Source organism: Anoplopoma fimbria, chromosome 9 (assembly GCF_027596085.1).
Source record: "Anoplopoma fimbria isolate UVic2021 breed Golden Eagle Sablefish chromosome 9, Afim_UVic_2022, whole genome shotgun sequence".
NCBI lineage: Eukaryota > Metazoa > Chordata > Actinopteri > Perciformes > Anoplopomatidae > Anoplopoma > Anoplopoma fimbria.
In genome coordinates, this window is record NC_072457.1 from 7,255,030 (window position 1) to 7,276,443 (window position 21,414).

At 42.8% G+C, this 21,414-nt stretch overlaps 1 protein-coding gene across 1 annotated transcript in view; it reads right to left on the reverse strand.

Annotated features, from left to right (window-relative positions):
- Positions 1-1,802: 1,802 nt before the first annotated feature.
- Positions 1,803-21,414, reverse strand: part of LOC129095493 (protein sidekick-1-like) — a 233,084-nt gene continuing 213,472 nt past the window's right edge. The window contains exons 31-46 of the mRNA XM_054603956.1: positions 19,906-20,107; positions 16,219-16,322; positions 16,004-16,074; positions 15,097-15,235; positions 14,311-14,367; positions 14,097-14,198; positions 12,521-12,636; positions 8,173-8,359; positions 7,932-8,069; positions 7,657-7,818; positions 6,840-6,965; positions 5,517-5,681; positions 4,889-5,026; positions 3,272-3,392; positions 3,045-3,174; positions 1,803-2,151 (exon numbers count right to left, since the gene is read on the reverse strand). Coding sequence (XP_054459931.1) covers positions 1,843-2,151; positions 3,045-3,174; positions 3,272-3,392; positions 4,889-5,026; positions 5,517-5,681; positions 6,840-6,965; positions 7,657-7,818; positions 7,932-8,069; positions 8,173-8,359; positions 12,521-12,636; positions 14,097-14,198; positions 14,311-14,367; positions 15,097-15,235; positions 16,004-16,074; positions 16,219-16,322; positions 19,906-20,107 — 2,267 coding nt within the window. The 3' untranslated portion in view covers positions 1,803-1,842. The remainder of the gene's footprint in view (positions 2,152-3,044; positions 3,175-3,271; positions 3,393-4,888; positions 5,027-5,516; positions 5,682-6,839; positions 6,966-7,656; positions 7,819-7,931; positions 8,070-8,172; positions 8,360-12,520; positions 12,637-14,096; positions 14,199-14,310; positions 14,368-15,096; positions 15,236-16,003; positions 16,075-16,218; positions 16,323-19,905; positions 20,108-21,414) is intronic.

The following is a 21,414-nucleotide window of genomic DNA, read 5'->3' on the forward strand; positions in this document are numbered from 1 at the left end:
ATAACAAACACAAACAAAGCTAACAGGCGGGTTAAGAGAGTTCAGTGAGACAGTTCAGTTCAAGGTAACTGAGGCAGTTACAGAACGTTAAGGCACATCTGTAATTCAGTAAGTGTAATGTAGAGGACGCGCCAACAGAAACATGTTCACTGCCTCAGAACTAAAACAGACCACAAAGACGCTGTTAAACAATGACCATTTATTCACACACTGTAATGGGACTCAAAACAAGCGTGACAGAGTGAGGGAGGCTGCTGGCTGGGACGGAGGAGAAGTCTTTTTAAATTATACATGAGCAAAAAAAAAACTTACAGATGATTTTTTTGTTTGCACTTGGTACAAAGTAGATGTGTGGCAGCCCGGCTGCTGGAGGGGAGGCCTGGATACACATAGTGGAGGCCTCATGATTCAAAGTTCAATCACACTCAGTTTGAACAAGAACAGTTCTCTAAAATATCCTGTAGTCTTGTTCCACACTCACACAGCTTATTTATAGTTTATGATTCCTGTTAAACGACCTCTTTTCCCTCTCGTCTGTCGCTGCAGCAGGGCCGTTTCTCGATTTGCTTTTGAACCACACAAACGCGGCTTAAACTACGTACAACAGCACACCAGTAAAACGGGTTTCCCTGTACAAAATCCATCTTAGAAACACAAACATACATACATACAATGGCACGCTTTGCTTAGCAGTGAACAACTGGGACGGATGAACAGGCTTCTTAGCTGAGCACGGGGCCATTTATACACGGCATGCTTGTACGCACACGTGTCACACTCAAACACACTCAGACTTGTAAAAAATGAAACTTCAACAGAAGAAAGACGAGATGTGTGGGGGTTCGGCTCATTGCAGGCGTTATGGCTCGGGAGGCTGTGGTATGAGGAGCGCTGACGACAGGCAGTACACGGTAAAAAAAACATGGTTTTCATATAATCCGAAACCAGAACCCCAAAGATCACACAGCGCTCTCAGAAACCACACAACACTCTCACTGAGAATGCCTCAAGATCTGAAGAAACCCACGCTCGCCCTCCGTCCTCTATAAAGTAAAAAAAAACGTGATTATCGATTGTTTTTTTTTCTTCTTCTTCTCTTTCTCTGTGTGGTGTTTTTTTTATTTTTTTTTTAAAGCCGACAGCTCCCTGTTTTGTGTACATGAAACGGTCTGTCAACAAAAGCTGCTCCCTTCTGTGCCATCTTCTAATGATTCACCTCGCCCCTTGAAGTTCCTCCTCTCCCAGTGGGGAGGTGCTGGAATGGCGCATCAGGGAGTGCATGAGTGTGGATTTGTGCACTTCAGTGTAAATACAGAAAAACAGAGACGAGGCGTTTGTGCAGAAAACTCCACGTCCCACCAGTGTGACGTCGACTCCTCTCCTCAGGAGCCCAGACGGACCCATGTAGTCGAGGCTCTCGTTGGGAGAGTCTCTGGAATAGGCATGGACATCTGGTGGTTTACGCCACTGTGAATGTGTGTGTGTGTGTGTGTGTGTGTGTGTGTGTGTGTGTGTGGAAACGAGAACTGTGTGTGTAAGCACAGTGACACGGAGGCGTAAAATAATTGGAGGGCAACACACACACACACTCGTCGGCGCAGTGAGGGTCTGTGTGAACGAGGGGAGAAGGCGAGTGAGAAGTGTAGTTTTAGTTCTTTGGGGCATGAGGGGCTGCTACGTCACCAGTCCGTCCCACGTCTCCTCATCTAGTCCTCCCCTCCCCTCTCTCCCCTCCGGCTCTGTCTCCTTCAGTCCAAACACACACCGGGGCCCCCCCTCCTTTCATTTTTGTGTACTTATGTTTGTGTGTGTATCATTTTTGTGCAGATTTTGTCTCTAGAGTCAAACGAACGAGGAGAACCCCGTCACGGGGGTGCGTGACCCCGGAGGAGGGTTGGTGTTGGGGTTGACGTGCGTGTGCGCTGGCTGCCCCGTGGGCGTGTACGCGCCGCCCGTGCTGTGCTGGGTGACCACGGTCTGGTAGTACGGCTCCGTCTCCGCCGCGGCGCACTCCTCGTAGCCGAAGGGAGCGCCGACCGGTTTAAGGGTTTTGGGCTGCCGCTTCCAGGAGTTGTAGTAGGTGGGGTCGCTCATGTAGTGGTTGACGAAGGAGTGCTTGGGCTGCTCGTCCTCGTAGTCGCTGTCTGTTAACTACGTACAAACACACAAACACACAGCGGGGGTCGGGTTAAACCTTATCAGAGAGAGACACACATCAGGGGAAGGGACTTTAGAGGTGACATGAAGGTCGAAGGCGTCTGTGGCTGATCATCGCCTGAGATTTATAGATCATTTGTTGTCATTTTTGCTTTTATTTGACAACAGAATCAGAATCAGAATCAGCTTTATTGGCCATGTATGCACAAGCATACAATGAATTTGACTCCGGTTTCTTCCGCTCACTAATACAAAGAAAAAATACAAGGAGATCCAAGAGGAACAAAGGATAAACATTTAACCATTATGTACACATAAATATATATATATATGAACATAAAACACAAAAAAACAACAATGACATGCTGATAAAAGTGCAATGATGCAGACAGAGTGCAAGGCTGCTTGAATACATATGTGAAGGTTGTAACAGGATACTTTATGGACATGAGGAAGCTGAGATGTATTTATATAATTTAGAATTATATATTTGAATTTAAAGTTACCGGGTTATTGCACATGCATTTGTTCCTGACAGAGGATGAATGATTCATTGTTCATTAGAGTGACGGCCATAGGAAAGGAAAGACAGAGTGGAAGACACTGAGATAATGTGGGATACTTTTGGTGATGACAGTTAGTCTCATTTAGCCACTTGTTAGCTGGGTTTTTACTTATTTACATATTTGATATCGTAGAACAACATTTTTTAAATCTCTTCAGCTTGTGTAAACCACTAACATTACTTCAGGCTTCTTACCAAAAACCCATTCAAGAAACACATTAACTTCAAGTCGAGGACGAGCTTTAACTCATTTCAGGGTTTAAGGACTTACTCTATAAAGCCTTTGAGTTTAAGAGAGAGAGAGTCCGATAGAGAGACCTACCTCTGACTCAGAGACCTCCGTGGGTTTCTCTGTGAGCGTGGTGCTCTCAGTGAGCACCGCTCCGTTATAGTTGTTACAGATGTCCTCGTCGGAGTAGTGAAGACCACCTGGACTCGGCCTGGGAGGAGACCTGGACACACAAACACAAACACAAACACATTAACAATTAATAAATAAAGAATAATTGGAACTAATCCAGTTAAATGTGTGAGTGAGCGAGTGCACACCTGGTGCCGTTCTTTTTCAGGAAGGAGTTCTTGGTGTTGAGCGTTCGACTGTTGAGCTCCAAAGCGGTGAAACCTCCGTTGTCCAGCGTCACCGACTCCTCCGCTGTGGTGACGTGCTTCCCTGGAGGAAAATGAAAAGAAATGAAATGCAAAAGGTTCTTAGTGAATACTAAAGTTCATTCACTCGCATGTGGCAGGGGCTGAGAATTTATTTGTGAAGTTGTTCCTCTGTATTCAGGTCTGAGATTAAGAAGCAAATGAAACTGGCGGTCATAATTTGTCACTCAGGCGGTAACCACACGGAATACCTTCTTCATTTATTCACCAATAACTATAACAAATGGAACAATAAGGAAAACAAAGTCATGTTATGAATTGGGAGAAATGTGACGCTGTTGAAAGCACAACAATGTGCTCTGGATGATTTATGGTCATCTGAACAAAAATGTAATTTGCTGTAGCCCACTGACACTGACACATTATAAAAAAGAACGGTCTAGACCTTCTCTATGTGGAAAGTGCTCCGAGATAACCTCTGGTATTATTCGGTGCCATATGAATAAAATTGAAGTGAATTGACACACATTGATTCTTGTTTGTGTTCTCTCTCTCTCTCTCTCTCCCTCCCACAGCACCTCCCTCGCTCTGTTTCATCACTCCGCTGCCCCAGAGGTTGTGCCAAGGTTTCCGTGGCAACTCAGATTAACAGCTGTCCTGATGTAACCCGTGCTTGTCAGGGATAACTTTGTATTACAGATGTTGGCATGCACACACTCACCCACACACACACACACACACACACACACACAAAGTGACTGTAAAAGCTCTGCTGCGCTCAGAATTTAGCACATCACAGGAAACCCAAAGGAGAAGAAACTTGCATGAAAACAGGAAAACATGAAGAGCGGAAGCTATAGAGGGGAAACTGGGCAACACATGAAACATTCAAACACTTTTTTGTCATAATGAGGAGCGCGCTTGTCCTTCACTCCATGTCAGTAAGTATCCTGTAGTAAGACTCTGGCTCCTCCAGCTCCAGGCTGCTGCGCTCCCTGACTGACCCTGTGGAGGTGGTGCAAGCTAAAACATAAAAGAGCGCCCAGATTTGAAAACTGGTTAGCCTCTTCTTCCTGTGGGATCTCTCAATAGACGAGGGACTCTGATCTCAACAGGGCTTTTATGAGACGTAATACGGTAAGTTGCTGATAGATGGACTCAAACATGTCTGTTCTAATATCTTAAAGCCATAAAGCTGTCTTTTTCTAGTTAAATGAAATCTCACTTTGTATTGGCCCATCTAGTATTTTTATAATACTAACCTAGATTAATACTAAAACTTGTGTAAAGACTTATTTTCAGCATTAATCTAAAGCCATATTCAAAAACCTACAGAGATGACATCTTCAGGGAGATAACGTAATGCTCTGAAGGACTAACTCTTATGGCCCTTACAGGTGGCATTGGTGTAGATTTGGTGACCCTGTTGATGGTGAGTTGATGGATGGGAGCTTCATTAACGAGAGGAATATGCATCTTTTGCCTAAAACGATCTTGAATATGACCACTCTGTCACCGTATGAAGCCTGACATGAGAGCGTGTCCGTGTGAGCCACACACCTGTGCCGCAGTGCTTGTACTTGCTGCTGTGTCCGTGCAGCAGCAGTGTGAAGACCACGACCAGAATGAGGATGAGTCCCACCAGAGCCATGACCAGCAGGAACCACCACTCCTCGTAGAACGGGCGCTCCGACAGCGCTGCAGAGAGAGGGGGAGAGAGGGGAGAGAGGGGGGAGGAACACATGTGAGGGAGATGTAGACTTTTCCTTTTTGCTTTAGTTCAAATTGAAGTTATGGTTTGTCTCTTCCTCTTCCTCGTGGCATAAAACTCATCCTGCTGATTCTTCAAACAATCTGGTGAAAAAACACTTAAGTTGATTAAAAGTGTCTCTTTCCTCAGATCAGTTTATTAGTTAAGAGAGAGGAGGCCGTTTAAATGTCTGGATTGAGGACTGTTCATTAATTATTGTGCCACAGACAGGAAACACAAACGTAGTAGTTCCACGGCTCTGCCTCTTGGTGGCAGCAGACACAAACACACAATCACAGCAGCTTCTGCCAGAGTTTCCAACCAGCTAGACATTCAGTCCAACCCCAATTAAACAAGTTGGATCACCCTGGATATGTTCATTAGCCCGGTGTGTGAGTGCGAGAGAGTGCGTGTGTGTGTGTGCGTGTGTGTGTTTACCAGCTAGAGCAGCAGAGGGTGTGCTCGGCTGTCCGTAACCATAGCGATTAACAGCGATGACTCTGAACTCGTAGCTGATCCCAGACCTCAGGCGCTCCAGCGGCACTGAAACAGACCTGCTGTTGGGAGGGAGGAGTCTGATGAAGGAATCCCACACTCCTTCATCTGCAGAGAGAGGGGGAGACAGAGGGGGAGAGAGAGGGAGAGGGACAGGGAGAAAGGGATAGGGAGAGAGGGACAGAGGAGAGAGGGGGAGGGGAGAAAGAGCGAGAGTTGGTGGGAGAGGGAGACGGAGAAAGAGAGAGAGGGAGGGTGAAAGAGCGAGAGAAGGGGGAGAGGGAGAAAAAGAGGGGCAGGGAAAAGGGATAGGGAGAGAGGGGAGAGGGAGAAAAGAAGGAGAGGGAGGGAGAGAGGGAGGGTGAAAGAGCGAGAGAAGGGGGAGAGGGAGAAAAAGAGTATGGGTGGGAGAGGGAGACAGAGAAAGAGAGAGAGAGAGAGTGAAACAGGGAGAGAGGGGGGAGATGGGGAAAAAGAGAGTCGGTGGGAGAGGGAGACAGAGAAAGAGAGAGAGAGGGAGGGAGAGAGGGAGGGAGGGTGAAACAGGGAGAGGGAGAAAAAGAGTCGGTGACGTAGAGAAAGTAAGAGAGGGAGCGAGCGAGAGAGAGGAAGAGAGAGAGAGGGAGGGAGCGAGATAATGTCAGATTGTGATTACAGAAAATTATAAATTGTCATTCACATTTAAAATGAAGATGATGATGATGATCACTGTTATTACCATTAATAAAAGGGTTATTATCAGTGGTAGAATACCACCAGAGTCTCTCTCTCAGAGTGATCAGTTTGCCACAGACGACCCCTCTCCGTTTTTTATACCTCTGGTAATCGTTATGAGAAAATTGCTGCTGACTTGACTTGATTTGCACAGCGGGTCGGAGAAAGCTCGGCGCTAAGTGAGCTCCATAGTCGTTCTTAACATTACATTACAGTCATTTAGCAGACGCCTTTATCCAAAGCGACTTACAATCAGTAGTATATTATATATCATTCACACACTGATGACAGGCTACCATGCAAGGTGCCACCATCAGACTCATAACATTCATCATCCAGTCCACACCGATGGCAAGCCTTCGGGAGCAACTTGGGGTTAAGTGTCTTGCCCAAGGACACATCGACTGCCGAAGCCGGGTATCGAACCACCGACCCTCTGATTGGAGAACTACCTTGCTCTCCACTACGCCACAGCCGCCCTCACTCCTAATCAATGAGGATAATCGGTGCACATGTAAGTTGGTGTTAGACCTGCGTGTGGCGTTCACTTACCCGATGGCCGCGCCTCAATGACGTAGCCGGTGATCGGTGCTGCACCCATTTCTCCCTCCGACCAGTGGACGGTGAGCGCAGAGGACGTCTTGGTGATGGACATCTCCATAGGGGACCCAGGGGAGCCTGCAGTGTCAGAGAGGGACACGCACAAACATTACACACAAATTTTCTGAAAATGTTTCCTAACCTTTACCTCAATCACTAGTTAGTTTGTTCGTGTATCGGCTTAAATGTAACAAAGCAAACCTATTAAATGACTTTATATGATCAAATAATAAACATTATACTACAAGTTATACATGTGAGTACATTGTAGTTGTGTCAGCATATGGATAAAATAACAATACGGTTATGTTCCAACATTTTTCACCAAGCATGAAATATAACTAAGACATTAAAGTTATTTAAGTTATGCTCAAGTATAGATGGGTCACATTGAAGTCATTTCCATTCAAATGTAAGTTTTCTATCGTTTTAATCTGAATATTTGGGGGTTTTGTGCTGTTGGTCGGACAAAAGACTTCTAAATGTTTCACAATTTCTTGACATTTTATAGATTAAACAATTTATTAGTTAAAACACAATCTTCAGAATACTGTAATCAATTAACTGTAAATTGCAGTCTTGGTTGAGTCCTTAAAATGAGACTGTATGAACAGGTGTTTGTCTCCACGACACCCACAACCACACACACACAGACACACACACACACACACACACACACACACACACACACACACACACACACACACACACACACACACACACACACACACACACACACACACACACAGAGAGTCAGGGCCATGCCTACCTTGTACAGGCTGAGCACTGATGTTAGCCTGTATAGGCGGTCCATAGCTGACAGTGAGAGCCTGAGCGCTGAACGTGTACGTCGCTCCTTTGACGAGGTCTCGAACCTTCAGCCATCTCTGCCAGCTGCCCCTCACGTCCACTGTCACCACTTTACTCACTCCTGCTCTCACACAGACAATAAAAAAGAAAGAAATGTCAGCGTCCTCATTGTCATGCATTTATGTGTGTGTGTGTGTGTGTGTGTGTGTACAGAGCATGTGTGTGTGTGCATACCTTGCACAGGAGCGGTGGGCTGGTAGACGACCCTGTAGCCCTCCAGCTGTCCATTAGGAGTGAGTGGAGCTCCCCAGGACACGTTGACACTTCCACCTGTCACCTCGGAGAAGGACAGGAAGCTCGGCTGGCTGGGAGCTGCGGGACGCACGGAGGATGACAAAATGAAATAAAGGAACTCCCAAAGAAATATAAGCTCGATAATTTGGTTTAAGGTAGCCGAGCTGTCAGCGCTCCGTACCAGACTGCAGGGTGCGGGCCCCGCGGGGGTCGCTGGGGGGGCCGTCTCCAGCCGTGTTGAAGGCAGTCAGAGTGACCAGGTAAGGCGTGTAGCTGGTCAGGTTGGTGAGGTGCACGCGGGTGTCCGGGACAAAAATCACCTTGACCTTCTCGCTCTGGTTCTGCTTGTCCCTCTCCCAGTAGTGGATCTGCAACGCAGCAAAACACGGTCAGTAACACTGGCTGTGTTTGTCTCCTAACTACTTCCTCCTCCTCCTGTTTTTATTCTCTCCCTCACTTCATTTCTGCCAGCTACATATATATTATTTACTTTGTGTCCATTCCTCCCGAGGTCTCCTGATCGATCCATGTAAACAAGTGCACAAGCGCTGGTTTACAAGGAGGAGAAGTAGGTTATAGAGAGATTCGTTTTTGACATTGACAGTTTAACAGAAGGTTCAAGTAGGTCTGATGTCATGTTGCAGATGCAGATACAGATACCGCTGGTCTGGTCTAGATGTACATACATATAAAACCTTTTCTCTATTTCAGGCAAAAGTATCTTAGCTGAGGACAATAAACAAGTTATCTTTCTCTCTGACCTACTATAAACTTTAGACTACCTGATAACAGCAAATGTTCAGACACACAAAATGGCAGTTACAAGTGTTGATGTCATATCAGAGTTGCTTTAATTAAATAGCCTTAAAGTTAACTTGTAAATACTGTAAATTAGGTCAACATTCAAGTCCTAATTTTGACTGGGACACTGCGATTTTCTGAACGCTCTGATTTATGACTTGTTGCCTGATTACCAAACCATAGTCTGTTGTAAATAAACCTTAATTAAGTGTATAGTACCCATTATTTTAAAACCTCACACGATCAACTCTGCTATCATGCAACTTGAGATTTGCTCATTTGAACCGATTCAAGTAACCACATAATTAAAAATATAGCCCATGTGTCACTGTCCATGTTCATGTGGAACCAATAAACTCTGAGGTCACTATTAACTTTCAGGACGTTGTTCAGTAATGAAGACAAGCGGGATACTATGGTCAATCCCTGTGCACTTAAATAGAACAAAGGTCACCTGATCATGTATTAGTATGATTAAAATTTATATTAGGACCTTGTACCGTCGGAATGATGCCAACAATTTCTTTTTCCAGTAAAACATAATCAAAGCTATGATGAAGTAGGTTTAAAGTTCAGACTCTGTTTTAGTTATCATTGAGGTATAGTGTTGAACATCGTTTTAAATGAATCCTGCTTCTGTTCCTCTATGGCACATCAGACAGACCAATTTCAAAGTTTCAAAGATGAAGCGAGAAAAGTTCTACTTAATTGACTTTCAGTGTTCTTGAAATTCTGAATGTGACTTTAATATATTCTCCATCATCACATACTTTTAATGAAACAGGTTGTGTATAATGAGCAAAAAGAAAACAAGTAATATACTCGATATGTTACTGCCAGTAAACAGCCTATATAAATGCATATCCAGTAACAGAATTCGTTTGATGCCTTAAAACAGCTGGCCTCCTGCTCATTAGGACAATGGACAGGTGCATATCCACTTTAATATTCTTTAGAACAGCTACTTGCCTTAAATGTGTGCTTTTACAAATCACTGCATGTTGTTTAATCTCAGCTGCATGTTGAGGAAACATTTTCATATTTTGAGAGCTGAGAGTCCAGCAAAAAAAAGGGCTTGTTTTGATAAGGGAGCTGCCTTGACTTTCTCCACACATACTGCCATATCAGATGCGCACTAACAGCAAGGTTACAGAGGTGGTTGAGCTTCATGCATTAGAGATGAACCAGATCAAATATCTTGGAGCCTTTAAGCTGAGAAAATAGCCACAGCAGCTGTAATAGCACTTATTCTCGTTCATGATTCAAGGTTCATTTGTTGTCATTGTACAACACAGTTTTGCTACATTTGGGGCAGTTGTAGTCCCATTTTACTACATAAGGAAAACAAAAAGCATGACTTTTTGTGTAAGGTGGAGTGTGGAGGATCAGATTCTCGCAGAGGAAAGAAGCTGCTCAGAAGTCTGGTAGTACGGCAGCTGATACTTCTTGGCAGCAGAAGGGTGAACAGGTTGTAGCGGGTTTTGTCTTTTAATATCCTTTGGGCTCTTTGCAGGCACCTCTTGTCACGAATTTCACTGATGATGCTCAGTAGATGGGTTCCACTGAGGTTAGTTTGTAATGTTTGCAGTCAGGATGCTTTCTATCGTTCCTCTGTAAAAGTTAAAAAGAACTTGGCAAAGGGAATCTTGCCTTCTTCATTTTAACAGTTTTAGATATTTTATTTTTTCCCAGTGTGGAGACAATGATGCTCATGACAGCTTGTTTTTGTTGCTGATTCCCAGGAATTAAAAACGTGCAAATTGTTGTAGCCTGTGAGCCGGGCTCACGGCTGTTTTTTTTGGTTTTGTTTGCTTTAGACATTTTCACACAACCACAAACATTACTGATTACTGTTTTTTTCAGTAGTATTACTTTGTGTCAAGGCAGAGTTTGTGCTTGAATTGAATGTGTTCAACCTCGTCGACATCAATGTTTTCATGACAAGCATTCAACGACAATCAGCCACCTGGGTCTCTAATCATAGCGAGCATGGCTCCTCAGCTCATTCAAACTGTAATCAGATCATCAAATTGTTGCTTTTGTAATTACACACGGACTGGACATTTTTTTTTTTACTTGGAGTTCATTGTAGACCAGTAGTTATATGATGGAGAAAAAAGTGAGAAACTGCCAGAAATTGATGTGATATTCATTTGATGAATTATTTTGTATATATCTTAGCTGCTACTTATATTCAGTTCAATGTTTTTGCAACATAAATCATCTCTGTGCAGTTTGCTTTCTAAAAAGTAAAACAAAAGCCAAGAGCTGCTTTCTGTTACGGGATCCATTTTGTTGTTATTCTTAACAGAAGGCACTACAAAGCACCAAAAGCTATATTTACACCTTCCAAACTTGGAAGTAGCAGCCTATGAGTAGCACTTGAGGGCAGCATTATACCATCTCTGTCCTTCCACAAGCTCTTACAATAATGAGATACTGAATAACTCATCCATATACTCAATTTAAAACCAAAATGTATTACCTTCTGCACAAAATTGGAAGTTCCTTTTAGGCAACATTCTTGGGATACTTCATTGTAATGGTTTAGTTGAGTGTCCAGAATATTTTATAATCCACTCTACTGTTGTCAAGGGGATCTATTCTGGTATTTGGTAAGAGTGTGAGACCACTAGGATTAGTCTAAAAAGCCTATTTGAAGCGTTCCTGAATGATGATGATTATGATATGATTTGATGGGATCAAAAACCTTAAATGGATTATCAAACGAGTTTAATCCTAAATCTTGCTCGTCAAAGGAGGAACATTTTTCAGGTTTTTGTTTGTGTCTGTAGAACTTCTAAGCGACTGACCTATTTTGACAGGAATATCATGACGGATGAAATCTAAAGAAATTCAATCTTAAAAGTTGAAACCACAATGAAAATCTGCAGTTTTTGAATGTGTCACTCAAAGTATGAATGAGTCATTTGTACAAATCTGCCCACACATTATATTTTGTGCAACCTTTTACATTTGTTAGAAATTCCGCTAGCACAGCTTGTTATTGCCTATTACCCATCATTTTCAGTGTTTTTAACAAGCCCTCTAAAGCATTTAAGTAAACCGCAACTGTGGAAAAATACACTCGCGATGTTTACCTCCAGTCCTACCTGTGGTCTCTGTTGGTCACCGAACAGAGTAGGACTGTTAACATAGGTCAGAACATATGCATTCATTAAACACTCTTTCTTTGCTCTATTTCTCTCGTCTTCATCTCGTTAACCCCCTCTCCCTCACGCTCCCCTCCCCTCGCCGTGTCCATCCGTCTCTTGTAGTTTTGAACGTACTGCCTCTCTCCTCTCCTCTATCAGGATTCTACAGGGATAACTCGCTCATCTCATTTCTTCACTCTGCAAATATTACATTCCCGTCTTTCTTTCTCCATTCCCTCCCCTTCTCCAGCAGAAATCAATGTGTCTAAAGCAGGACAGATAACCTTGTGTTTGAAGTACTAAGAGCGAGGGTGTGTGACAGGGGAGTTGGGGGGGAGAGAGATAGCCAGAGGAGTGATATTGAAACCATTAAAGGATATTCAGAATCTTCCTCTAACTTAGCACTCCCTCTTTCTCTATAGGACACTCGAAGGTGCAGCAGAGCGAAACCTCTCCAAGACAAGAGGAGAGACATTTGAAGTGTGGAGAGCGAAACAGCTTTTCACATGGACACTCATAGCAGTACTCCTTTTTCTGTCCTGTGTGTTTCTGACACAAGGAAATCTTTGTCACCTTGTATCCTTGGATGAGTCCATTCTGGGTCTCGAGGGGGGGCGTGTCCCAGGTCACTTCCAGGATGGAGGGAGACACAGATGACACTTTGATGGACTGAGGGGCCACTGAGGGAGCTGCAGGATGAAAAGGTGTTACAGTTACAGTGTGTGTGTGTGTGTGTGTGTGTGTGTGTGTGTGTGTGTGTGTGTGTGTGTGTGTGTGTGTGTGTGTGTGTGTGTGTGTGTGTGTGTGTGTAGCTGGGTCTAAGAGTGGGAAGTAGGGAGGATATGTTTTACCCTTCCAATTAGAACGGGCCTAAGGCGGCACCTTGCTACTCCACTGTACCTCACATATGCATGAACACTCAGCGTGCACCTGAGGCTAGAGAAAAAGACCATATCACCCCATTTCATCATCCCCCCCTCCAGCCTTTTTTCTGCCTCCCCCCTGCTTATCCTCACCTCTCGCTCATCAGCATGTGATACGTATGGCCTACGCGCACACACTACACACACACTACACACACACACACACCCCCATGAATAGGAATGCAATGTTGGTCTGATGGAGGGAGTGTGAGATTGTGAGGGAAATTGCAAAAACGTGTGGGTGTTACTAGCATAACGTGCAAATCTGTTCACTCGCACGGTTGTGTGTGTGTGTGTGTGTCTGTGTGTGTGTGTGTGTGTGTGTGTGTGTGTGTGTGTGTGTGTGTGTGTGTGTGTGTGTAAGAGAATATATTTGCACTCCTGTCTGTGTAATGGATGCATGGTTTGACTCTCCGGTGAAAGTTAAACAGGGGTTGGGCCATTACTACAAAATAGATGACTGTGTGCAGCTCTTGACGACATTCAGATGTGTGCAGATGTATGCGCATGCACGCCCTCACAGACACACACACACACACACACACACACACACACACACACACACACACACACACACACACACACACAAGGCAATGCCAGTCGAGGGGCAATAAGAGCAGGACAGGAGGCGTGGACAGGACAAAGTGAGTAAGGAGAAGAGAAGGAGAGCAGACAAAAGATATAACAATTTGACAAAACAATCCAAACTCAAGGTTCTCTTACCAGCTTCTTCCAGAGAACAAAAGCTGCTTGTGTGCCAGGGATGTATTCATGACAGCTATTGAGCTTGTATGATAAAGGATCCATCTCCATTACAACTGAGTAAACTCCACTGAAGCACAGAAAAGTGGACCTTGAGTTGGGATTGATCGCTTAAACTGCCATTTCCAATTTCAAGAATTAGCTTTTTATGCTTAAAAGATGTACGTAAGTTAAAATTCAGAGAAGATGAATGATCTTTATATCCAACTGTAACTGATGTAAGAAGAGCAGCAATCTAATGAATCACCTGCAAACCAAATCTTGCTTTTTGTACCCAAAATGCAACCTTCTAACAACGCACGAAATGTTGAACACAGAGGAGAGAAGAAGCTTGACATTGAACAATAGAACAGCTTTTCTGCCGTTATATCCCACAGGTGTAAACGGTTCATAAACAAACTGTGTAGATGGCACATTGTAATGATGACAACCATTAAAATAGCTTCCTTCTGTTTTTCACCCACCTGCTTCTCCAACAGACACCTCGACTGGGGAGGAGGGTGGGCTCTCTCCGATGATATTGTAGCTTGTCATAACAATCTGGTAGCGTTTGAACTTCTTCAGTTCTACAAAGAAATTAAAATACTTACATTTACGTTTATACAACACATACAGCATGCAAAACTAATATGTTAGTTATTGTTATCACTTGGAAAACATCATTCTAAAATGACTTACGTGTCAACTCGAACTCTGTTAGCGAGGCGCTGCTCACTGTCTTGAATGTGCTCTTGGCTTGGGAAGAGTGAGAGAAAGATGGAAGGACACATTAATAACTGGATCAAGTTAAACAATAAGCTGTGCAATTCTAATGCCATTCAATAAAGTGACTGTTTAAATGGAAAAAGTGCGGAAGACATTTATGTTTGAACACCCCTTATTATTCTTAGAATAGAAGGTCTATCAAGCTCAATGATGTTTTTAAATTTTCATGTCCTACACATATTTATGGTGTTCTTATTAAATAATGTGAGCCCTGCATATGTCTCCCTCTGACTTCTATCAGGAATCAATGGAATAAAAAAATACTAAGAATTTTAAGTGATAAAATTGACATTCTCATCACTGTAAACTAGGGCTGTGTATTGTTAAGAATCTGGAGATTGGATAAGCATCACAATTTATTATTGCAATAATCTAAGAAAGTCCAAATATATTTACATTTTTTAAATCTAATTTAGGAAAACTTTCAATGTAAAAAGAACACACCACCATACGCATAAGATCTAAGGAAAATAAATTAATTAATAAATTACTTTTTGTGTAATCTGAGCAAAGGATTTCACATTTGTCTATATCAGATAGATTCTTAGGTAAACTAATTAGGTGAATAGCTTGATTTTCTTACGCCTCCACTGTAAACTGCTTATGTGCTGCACAAGAAAAGTCTGACAGGCACAGCAACAGTAACTAAGTGGGAGTGGGGCTTAATGACCAGTTAACAATAGTTTCAATACTACTCACTTGTAATTAGGGCACTCGTGGTGTTGTTCTTGGTTGCCTGGACTTCTGCTTCAGCTAAACTGGAGGTGTTTACCGGGAGCTCTCTATAATACAGCCGGTATCCAGTCAACACGCCGTTAATACTGGTGTCATTGGGACGCTGAAAAACACGCAAACAATTACACACAGATTTAAGTATTAGTACTTCATTTCTCAAAGAGAAAGACTTCTGCTCTGAGCTCAATTTTCGTTTTTTTTCTTGGTGTAGCGAGGTGACTGACAGGACGCTGGCAGGCTGGAGGAGCAGCATTTTATCAGCAGAGTCCACTTCAAAGGGCTGCTGGATTGGTCGGGCTGTAACCCGTACAGACAAAATGATGCTTCAGTGGGTTTGGCGCACTTGTAAAAGGATGATGAAATTGCTGCTGACTTTGTTTTTCATTGCCTCCTTATGCTTTGACATGAGGCTAAGAAGGAGCGAGAGAAGACACTTCCAAACAGAAGAGGGAGAGTGACAAGCAGTGAAGTATCCACGCTGTGTTCACTGTCTTTTCAGTTGTCACGGATGCTCCAAAACCACTTCTTTCTCTCTATTTTCATCTGTTGTTGGACAATACCGATGTTTGCTTCTCTCGCCCTCCAACATCTCCCATGCTGGTGTATCCTTATTAAGAGTTTGAACAGTTGTCTCCCCCAGACAGGACGGTCTGTCCCTCCGCCTGTCCGTCCCTCCCATCTGTCTGTGCTGCCCTCTGACCGTTCCTGGCTCAATAGATAATGATAATTGCATCCACACAACCCGTACAAACAACCGCGTACAGTGAGTCTGCACAGGTCTCATTCTCCAAAATAGGTGATTAACCTGCAATCAAAGTTGTGTTGTGCAGGTGTGTGCGTATTCACTGTGTGTGTATCTGTCTTCTAATACCTTCCACTGCACCAGGACAGAGGTAGTGGTTGTTGGTTTCACTGCGAGGATCACTGGGGGTTCGTCAGGTACTAAAAAGAAAAAAAAAAGAGAAAGAGCGTGAGAAAAGGAAAACGACAGACAGAATCTTCATAATATTACTTTGTCATGTTTTCAAATCTACATATTTCCTTGTCTCCCTCCCTCTTTCATTCCCAGTGTTCCCAGTCTCTCACCATCCTGTAGAGTTGTTACAGCCTCCGTCTCTTTGCTGAGGACACTGTCTCCTACATCGTTGGTGGCCAGCATCCGAAACTTGTATGATGTAAAGGGCTTCAGCCTGTAGACACGAACACACACAGATACACATGTACAAAAAAGTGAACATACTCTATATTACACTCATTCACATTATTGATTTCAGCCTTGCTCTTCTTTCTTTATTTTCCCTTGACCAGTTGCCCGAGGAAAGTTGCATTGATTCATTTAAAAATTATATTTCCATTTTATTTAAAATAATTATTTTGGACAGAATTCAGACCTTAATTGATGAATTGGTTGATTTAAATTGAAAGGCTGCTGGGATTGTTGCTCAATGATCCTCAGGTAAGATTCACAACATGTTTTCAATGTGATTTTATTACTAAAATCACATTAAATGTAATGAAGGCATTCATTGCATTGGTGATTCTTCCAATAAAACCACAGCATTACAGTTACTCTCATAGTTTTGAGCTTAATTGTTTCACAGTTATATTTGTCTTATTAGCTCATCAGTCACTTATAAATATACTTTCAATCGCACTTAATTGTGAGAGGTGCTAGGCAAATAAAGTTTGATTTGCTTGGAACAGTAAATTAGTACAGTACAGTGAGAGTGACATTGAGAAAGCTGTATACTGATAAAGCAGTGAGATTAGTTCATACAGCAGGTCATTTATGATGAAATAATTACAGCAATGTTGAAACCTTAAAGCAACATTTTTCGATTGTAAACAAACTGATTTTTGTTTTCACTCAAGGTTTTTCACCAAAGGGCATTGAGTATATGTAAGAAACTAAAACATGAAATACTCCACTGGGTATCTCTAAAACTATGTGGAATATTTTCCCCCAACACCACCTTCTCCATCAACCACCCATCCCACAGACATATTTTTGCTCTTTCAGTGGCCTTTGAAGAGCAGACAAGGTCTTGAATAATAATCATCTTACACCTTTCCTAATTGTCTCCCCTGCCAAAGTATTTCTGCTGCCATATTATACCACAACATCTTATCTGCATTTCTCCTCTGTGCAAGGTGAACGCGTTAATAAGCACAGAATAACAATTTACATCAGTCATTTTGAAAACACTACTCTGGAGCCACTTACAATCAGCCGAAGGAACAGGCCCCCATTGTTAGGGACAAGCTGAACACGTCTATGGTGCCTCATGGCATGCTAATAGTTTAAATGTACCCTCTCCTGCACACCGTGGGAAATTGATTAAAATTTAAGAAGGACAGTCTGTGGCAAAACAGTCATTTCTATTAGTCTAACCTAATTATCAATCAGAGTTAACAGGAGCAATTTACTAATTTGTAACAGGAAGTATCTGCTCACACATCCACCTGCAAGGTCCTGCTCTAGACTTTATTTACACAGTGACTAGGAGACGACAGAGGGCCGGTTAGGCATTCAGCAGGCGACTGGAGAACTGATCAAATGTCCTCTTGTATAATAATGAGCAGCCGGGCCCAATAAGCGACAAGAAAAAAGGCCCTATGGGGTTGTGGGTATCGTAGGAATAGGACATCAAAGGCAACAAGCTCAATGAGGGTGGGGCACCAACAGCACTGGGACAACGCTAAGGACAGTGTTTGAAAGTGTGTGTGTGTGTGTGTGTGTGTGTGCGTTCTCTTCAGTGTGTCTATGTTTGCATCAGCCGGGGGACTCCGATGTTTTGGCTCCAAAGATGTCTCGGTGGAAAACAACAATTAAGGACGGATAACAAGTAAGTTCGAGTGTGTGAGTGTGGAGATGTAAGCTAAGCCCTCCATCCGGCGCTGCAATTAGAGCATTCAGTGGTAGAATGAGCTCGAAAATGGCACCAAAACAATAACAGCAGCACCATCACGGCAGATAGACTCTCTCCCGGAAGGCAGGTTGAGAGAGGCTGATGCAGAGAGCGCTCTTCAGCATCTCAAATAGCTCTGTGATAGCGGGCGAAGGGGGCGCATGTAAACAGTCACCAAGCTGAAGACACATGCAGGAAAGAACACACGGTACACAAGTAAAGCCTCATCGTAAGTCTGCTACTTAAGGCTCTCAGGGAAGTTGGGAGCAGCCATCGAGTCAGACCACCGTCACCTGCTGCCATAATGACAGTGTCAGCATGGAGAAGAGGGTGGAGGGATAAAGAGATAAGGGTGGAAAAGGAAGACATGGAGCCTTCTTCCAGGAGATGATTGCACGTGAATGAAGGAAGAAATAAAACATGCTTTGTGGTTTTTCTGAAAACATTAGCTGTTGATGGATGGATGGATGGATGGATGGATGATGATGAAAACAAGATGGATGACAGATGGTACACACAAACCTGAAAGCATTAAAGCAGAGTGAGAACAAAAATGTTTTTAAAGAGAGAAAGACTAAGAGCACCTCTTGCTGTGCCTGTGTGATTAGGTGACAGAGATCCTCCACGTCTCTGCACTGATTATGATTACTCACCCTGGTGGGTTTTTTTTTCTGGTTTGTGTTTTTGTTTTTTGCTCTTCAAACCTTTTTTGGTACTTCATGTGCTAAATAAATGAAATTTCTCCTCCTGTGTTGTAATTCTCTGTTTTTTGCTTTATGTATTCACAGCATCCCTCTCTCTGTCCACTTTTCTTCTCCCCAAGGATGCATAAACATGACATGATTTAACAAATTCAAGTCCAGCATGTCATGCTAAACACAATTTCCATTCGTAGGGCTCTTTAAGGAAAGCAGAAAACTTCAACTATGTTGAATTTATATTTTGTGTTTTCTCCAAGAAAGTAGTGCTGGGTTATGACTGTAGGCCATAATAAACCAGTACTGCTAACAATAGCAGGTCACTGTGAACACTGTTAATCCATTCCTGACCCTTTTTAAGGTTCTCACTCTTTTCTAGAGATCATTTTCCAGGACTTTTCAGGGAGGATCTAGCTCTTATGACAGACAAAGATCGCCCTGTACATTAATATGTCCCTCTCTGTGGAAAACTGATTTAAAGGACATGCAGTCTATGGCTATGATTTATGTATGAAATCATCTCTTTCGTTCTTACAAATTATGACACATTGATCAGAGAATAATTTAATGTTAAAAACTACCAACCAGTAGTGACTAATGTTCAGATTTTGAGGATAATATAACCTACATTAATCTGTGTTTTGGCCACTGAAGTTTTAATCTGCATGTGCTTGGGGGGGAGTTCATAGCGTTTCCACGTCCAGCCTATAAAAATACTCTTTAAACTATAAAACTATAAACTACCATTTGAACATTAATAGGATTCTGAACAGAACTCATCCCTTTCAGGTGGCAATGTTATCTGTTTGAGGGAGTTCTGATAGATGGACTAGAAGCTCATTCTCAGGAAAATAGGAAAATGTTGAAATACTTTCCCACTACATTTATCTTTTTTCTCATTTTCCAAGTTTTCCATGACTTGGAAATTGGTCTAGCGTTTTTCCAGGACGTGTGGGAATCCTGATTTTTGCTCTTGTGTTTTTGAAAAAAAAATAAAAAAAGACATAACACTCCAAACTCTTGATAAATGGAGTATACAAAGCTTGATGGACTTGCCACACGTTGTTAGTTGGTAAGCAATGATTAGACAATTACTACACTGCCGCCACACAAGCAGATATGTGTGTGTGTACAGTATGTGACTGCACATATGTGCACATGTTTACCTGTCAACGGTCCAGGTGGTCACGTTGTGCGGGATGTCGGCGGTGTGTGTGTTCCAGTCCCCGTTGGGCAGCTCCTTGGCCTGCAGAGTGAAGTACCTCAGCGGCGAGGAGCCTGAGCCACCCGTCACCCAGTGGAGGCGGAGATGGCGAGATTCAACTCCGTCCTGAGGAGCGGCCAACTTCCTGGGTGGCTGGGGACGCTCTGTGGATGAGGCAAAGAAACAAAAGTAGAGAAATGAGATAGGAATAAAGAGGCAAGGTAGAAAACGATAAGAACCGTGGAGATGAAGTGGAAGCATTAAAATTCCTAGATCAATTTCATTTTAAACATTCGTTAATACATATATTCATAACTAATTTAGTAGTTAACATATTGTGACTGTGTCACAACATACAGAAACGCACATCTACATGTGTGTTTTCTTTTGTTAATCAGGGACAGGGAGACTTCGTAAAGAGCTATATTAAAGGGCTGGGTCACAAATTAAAGGACAGAGTCCTCACATTAGCACAAGATAAAAAGCTGCTGGATCATAACAACAGAAAATGAAAAATGGTTAAAACATCCATTACACACTTATCTCAAAACACATTCGCAGTGGAGATAAGTGTGTAGTGGATGTTTTGAACCTGATAAATACAAGCCAAAGCCTCCAACACACAAGCCTCCAACGCACAGTGCTCTTAATTCAACTGTAGTACTGATATCATACGTTTGTGTGTGTGTGCGTGTGTTAGCCGACAGATACACCAGTGAGAGGACAGGCCAGAGAAAGCACAGCTTCTTTTTACAGCATGAATGTCTCTGAACTTCTACAAATAATCAGATTGTTAGTGGTGGAAACATATTTAGACTTCTAGATGGTTCTGTGAGTAAGTTTCGATTTGAGTTGGACTTTGGTTATTATTTTGATTAGAGGATGCACTGCTATCTGTATTTACCTTTCCTTTCATCTATTCTGCTGTCTCAGCTTTACGGGAATACTTTGTCTGAAGTCACGATGCTTACTTAAAAGGTTCTTTATTCGATATTCAGAGCTTTAATATAATAACAATAATAATACATTTTCTTGTATAGCACTTTAAAAGGTACTCAAAGGCAGAAACAATAAAATAAATAACATGTAAACAAGCCAGAGAGTTTATATTATAACAGAAATAAACATGAAAAAAAACCCATACATAACTAGCATCACAGGATGAAAGCAGATTTAAATAGAAAAGTTTTAAGTGCACTTTTGAAAGTGGCGAGTGACTGGGAATGTCTGAGGTGCTCGTGGAGAGAGTTCCAGAGGGAGGGGGCAGTAATGGAGAACGCCCTGTCCCCCCAGGTCCGGTGCTTAGACCGGGTAGGGGGGGGTGAGGAGGCTGGCGTCTGTGGATCTGAGATTGCGGGTGCGAGTGTGTCGGTGCAGGAGGTCGGAGAGGTCTGAAGGGGCCTGGATGTGAAGGGCTTTGTATGTATAGCAGCAAACAACAATTTCATATGTAAAGATATACTGGAGTAAT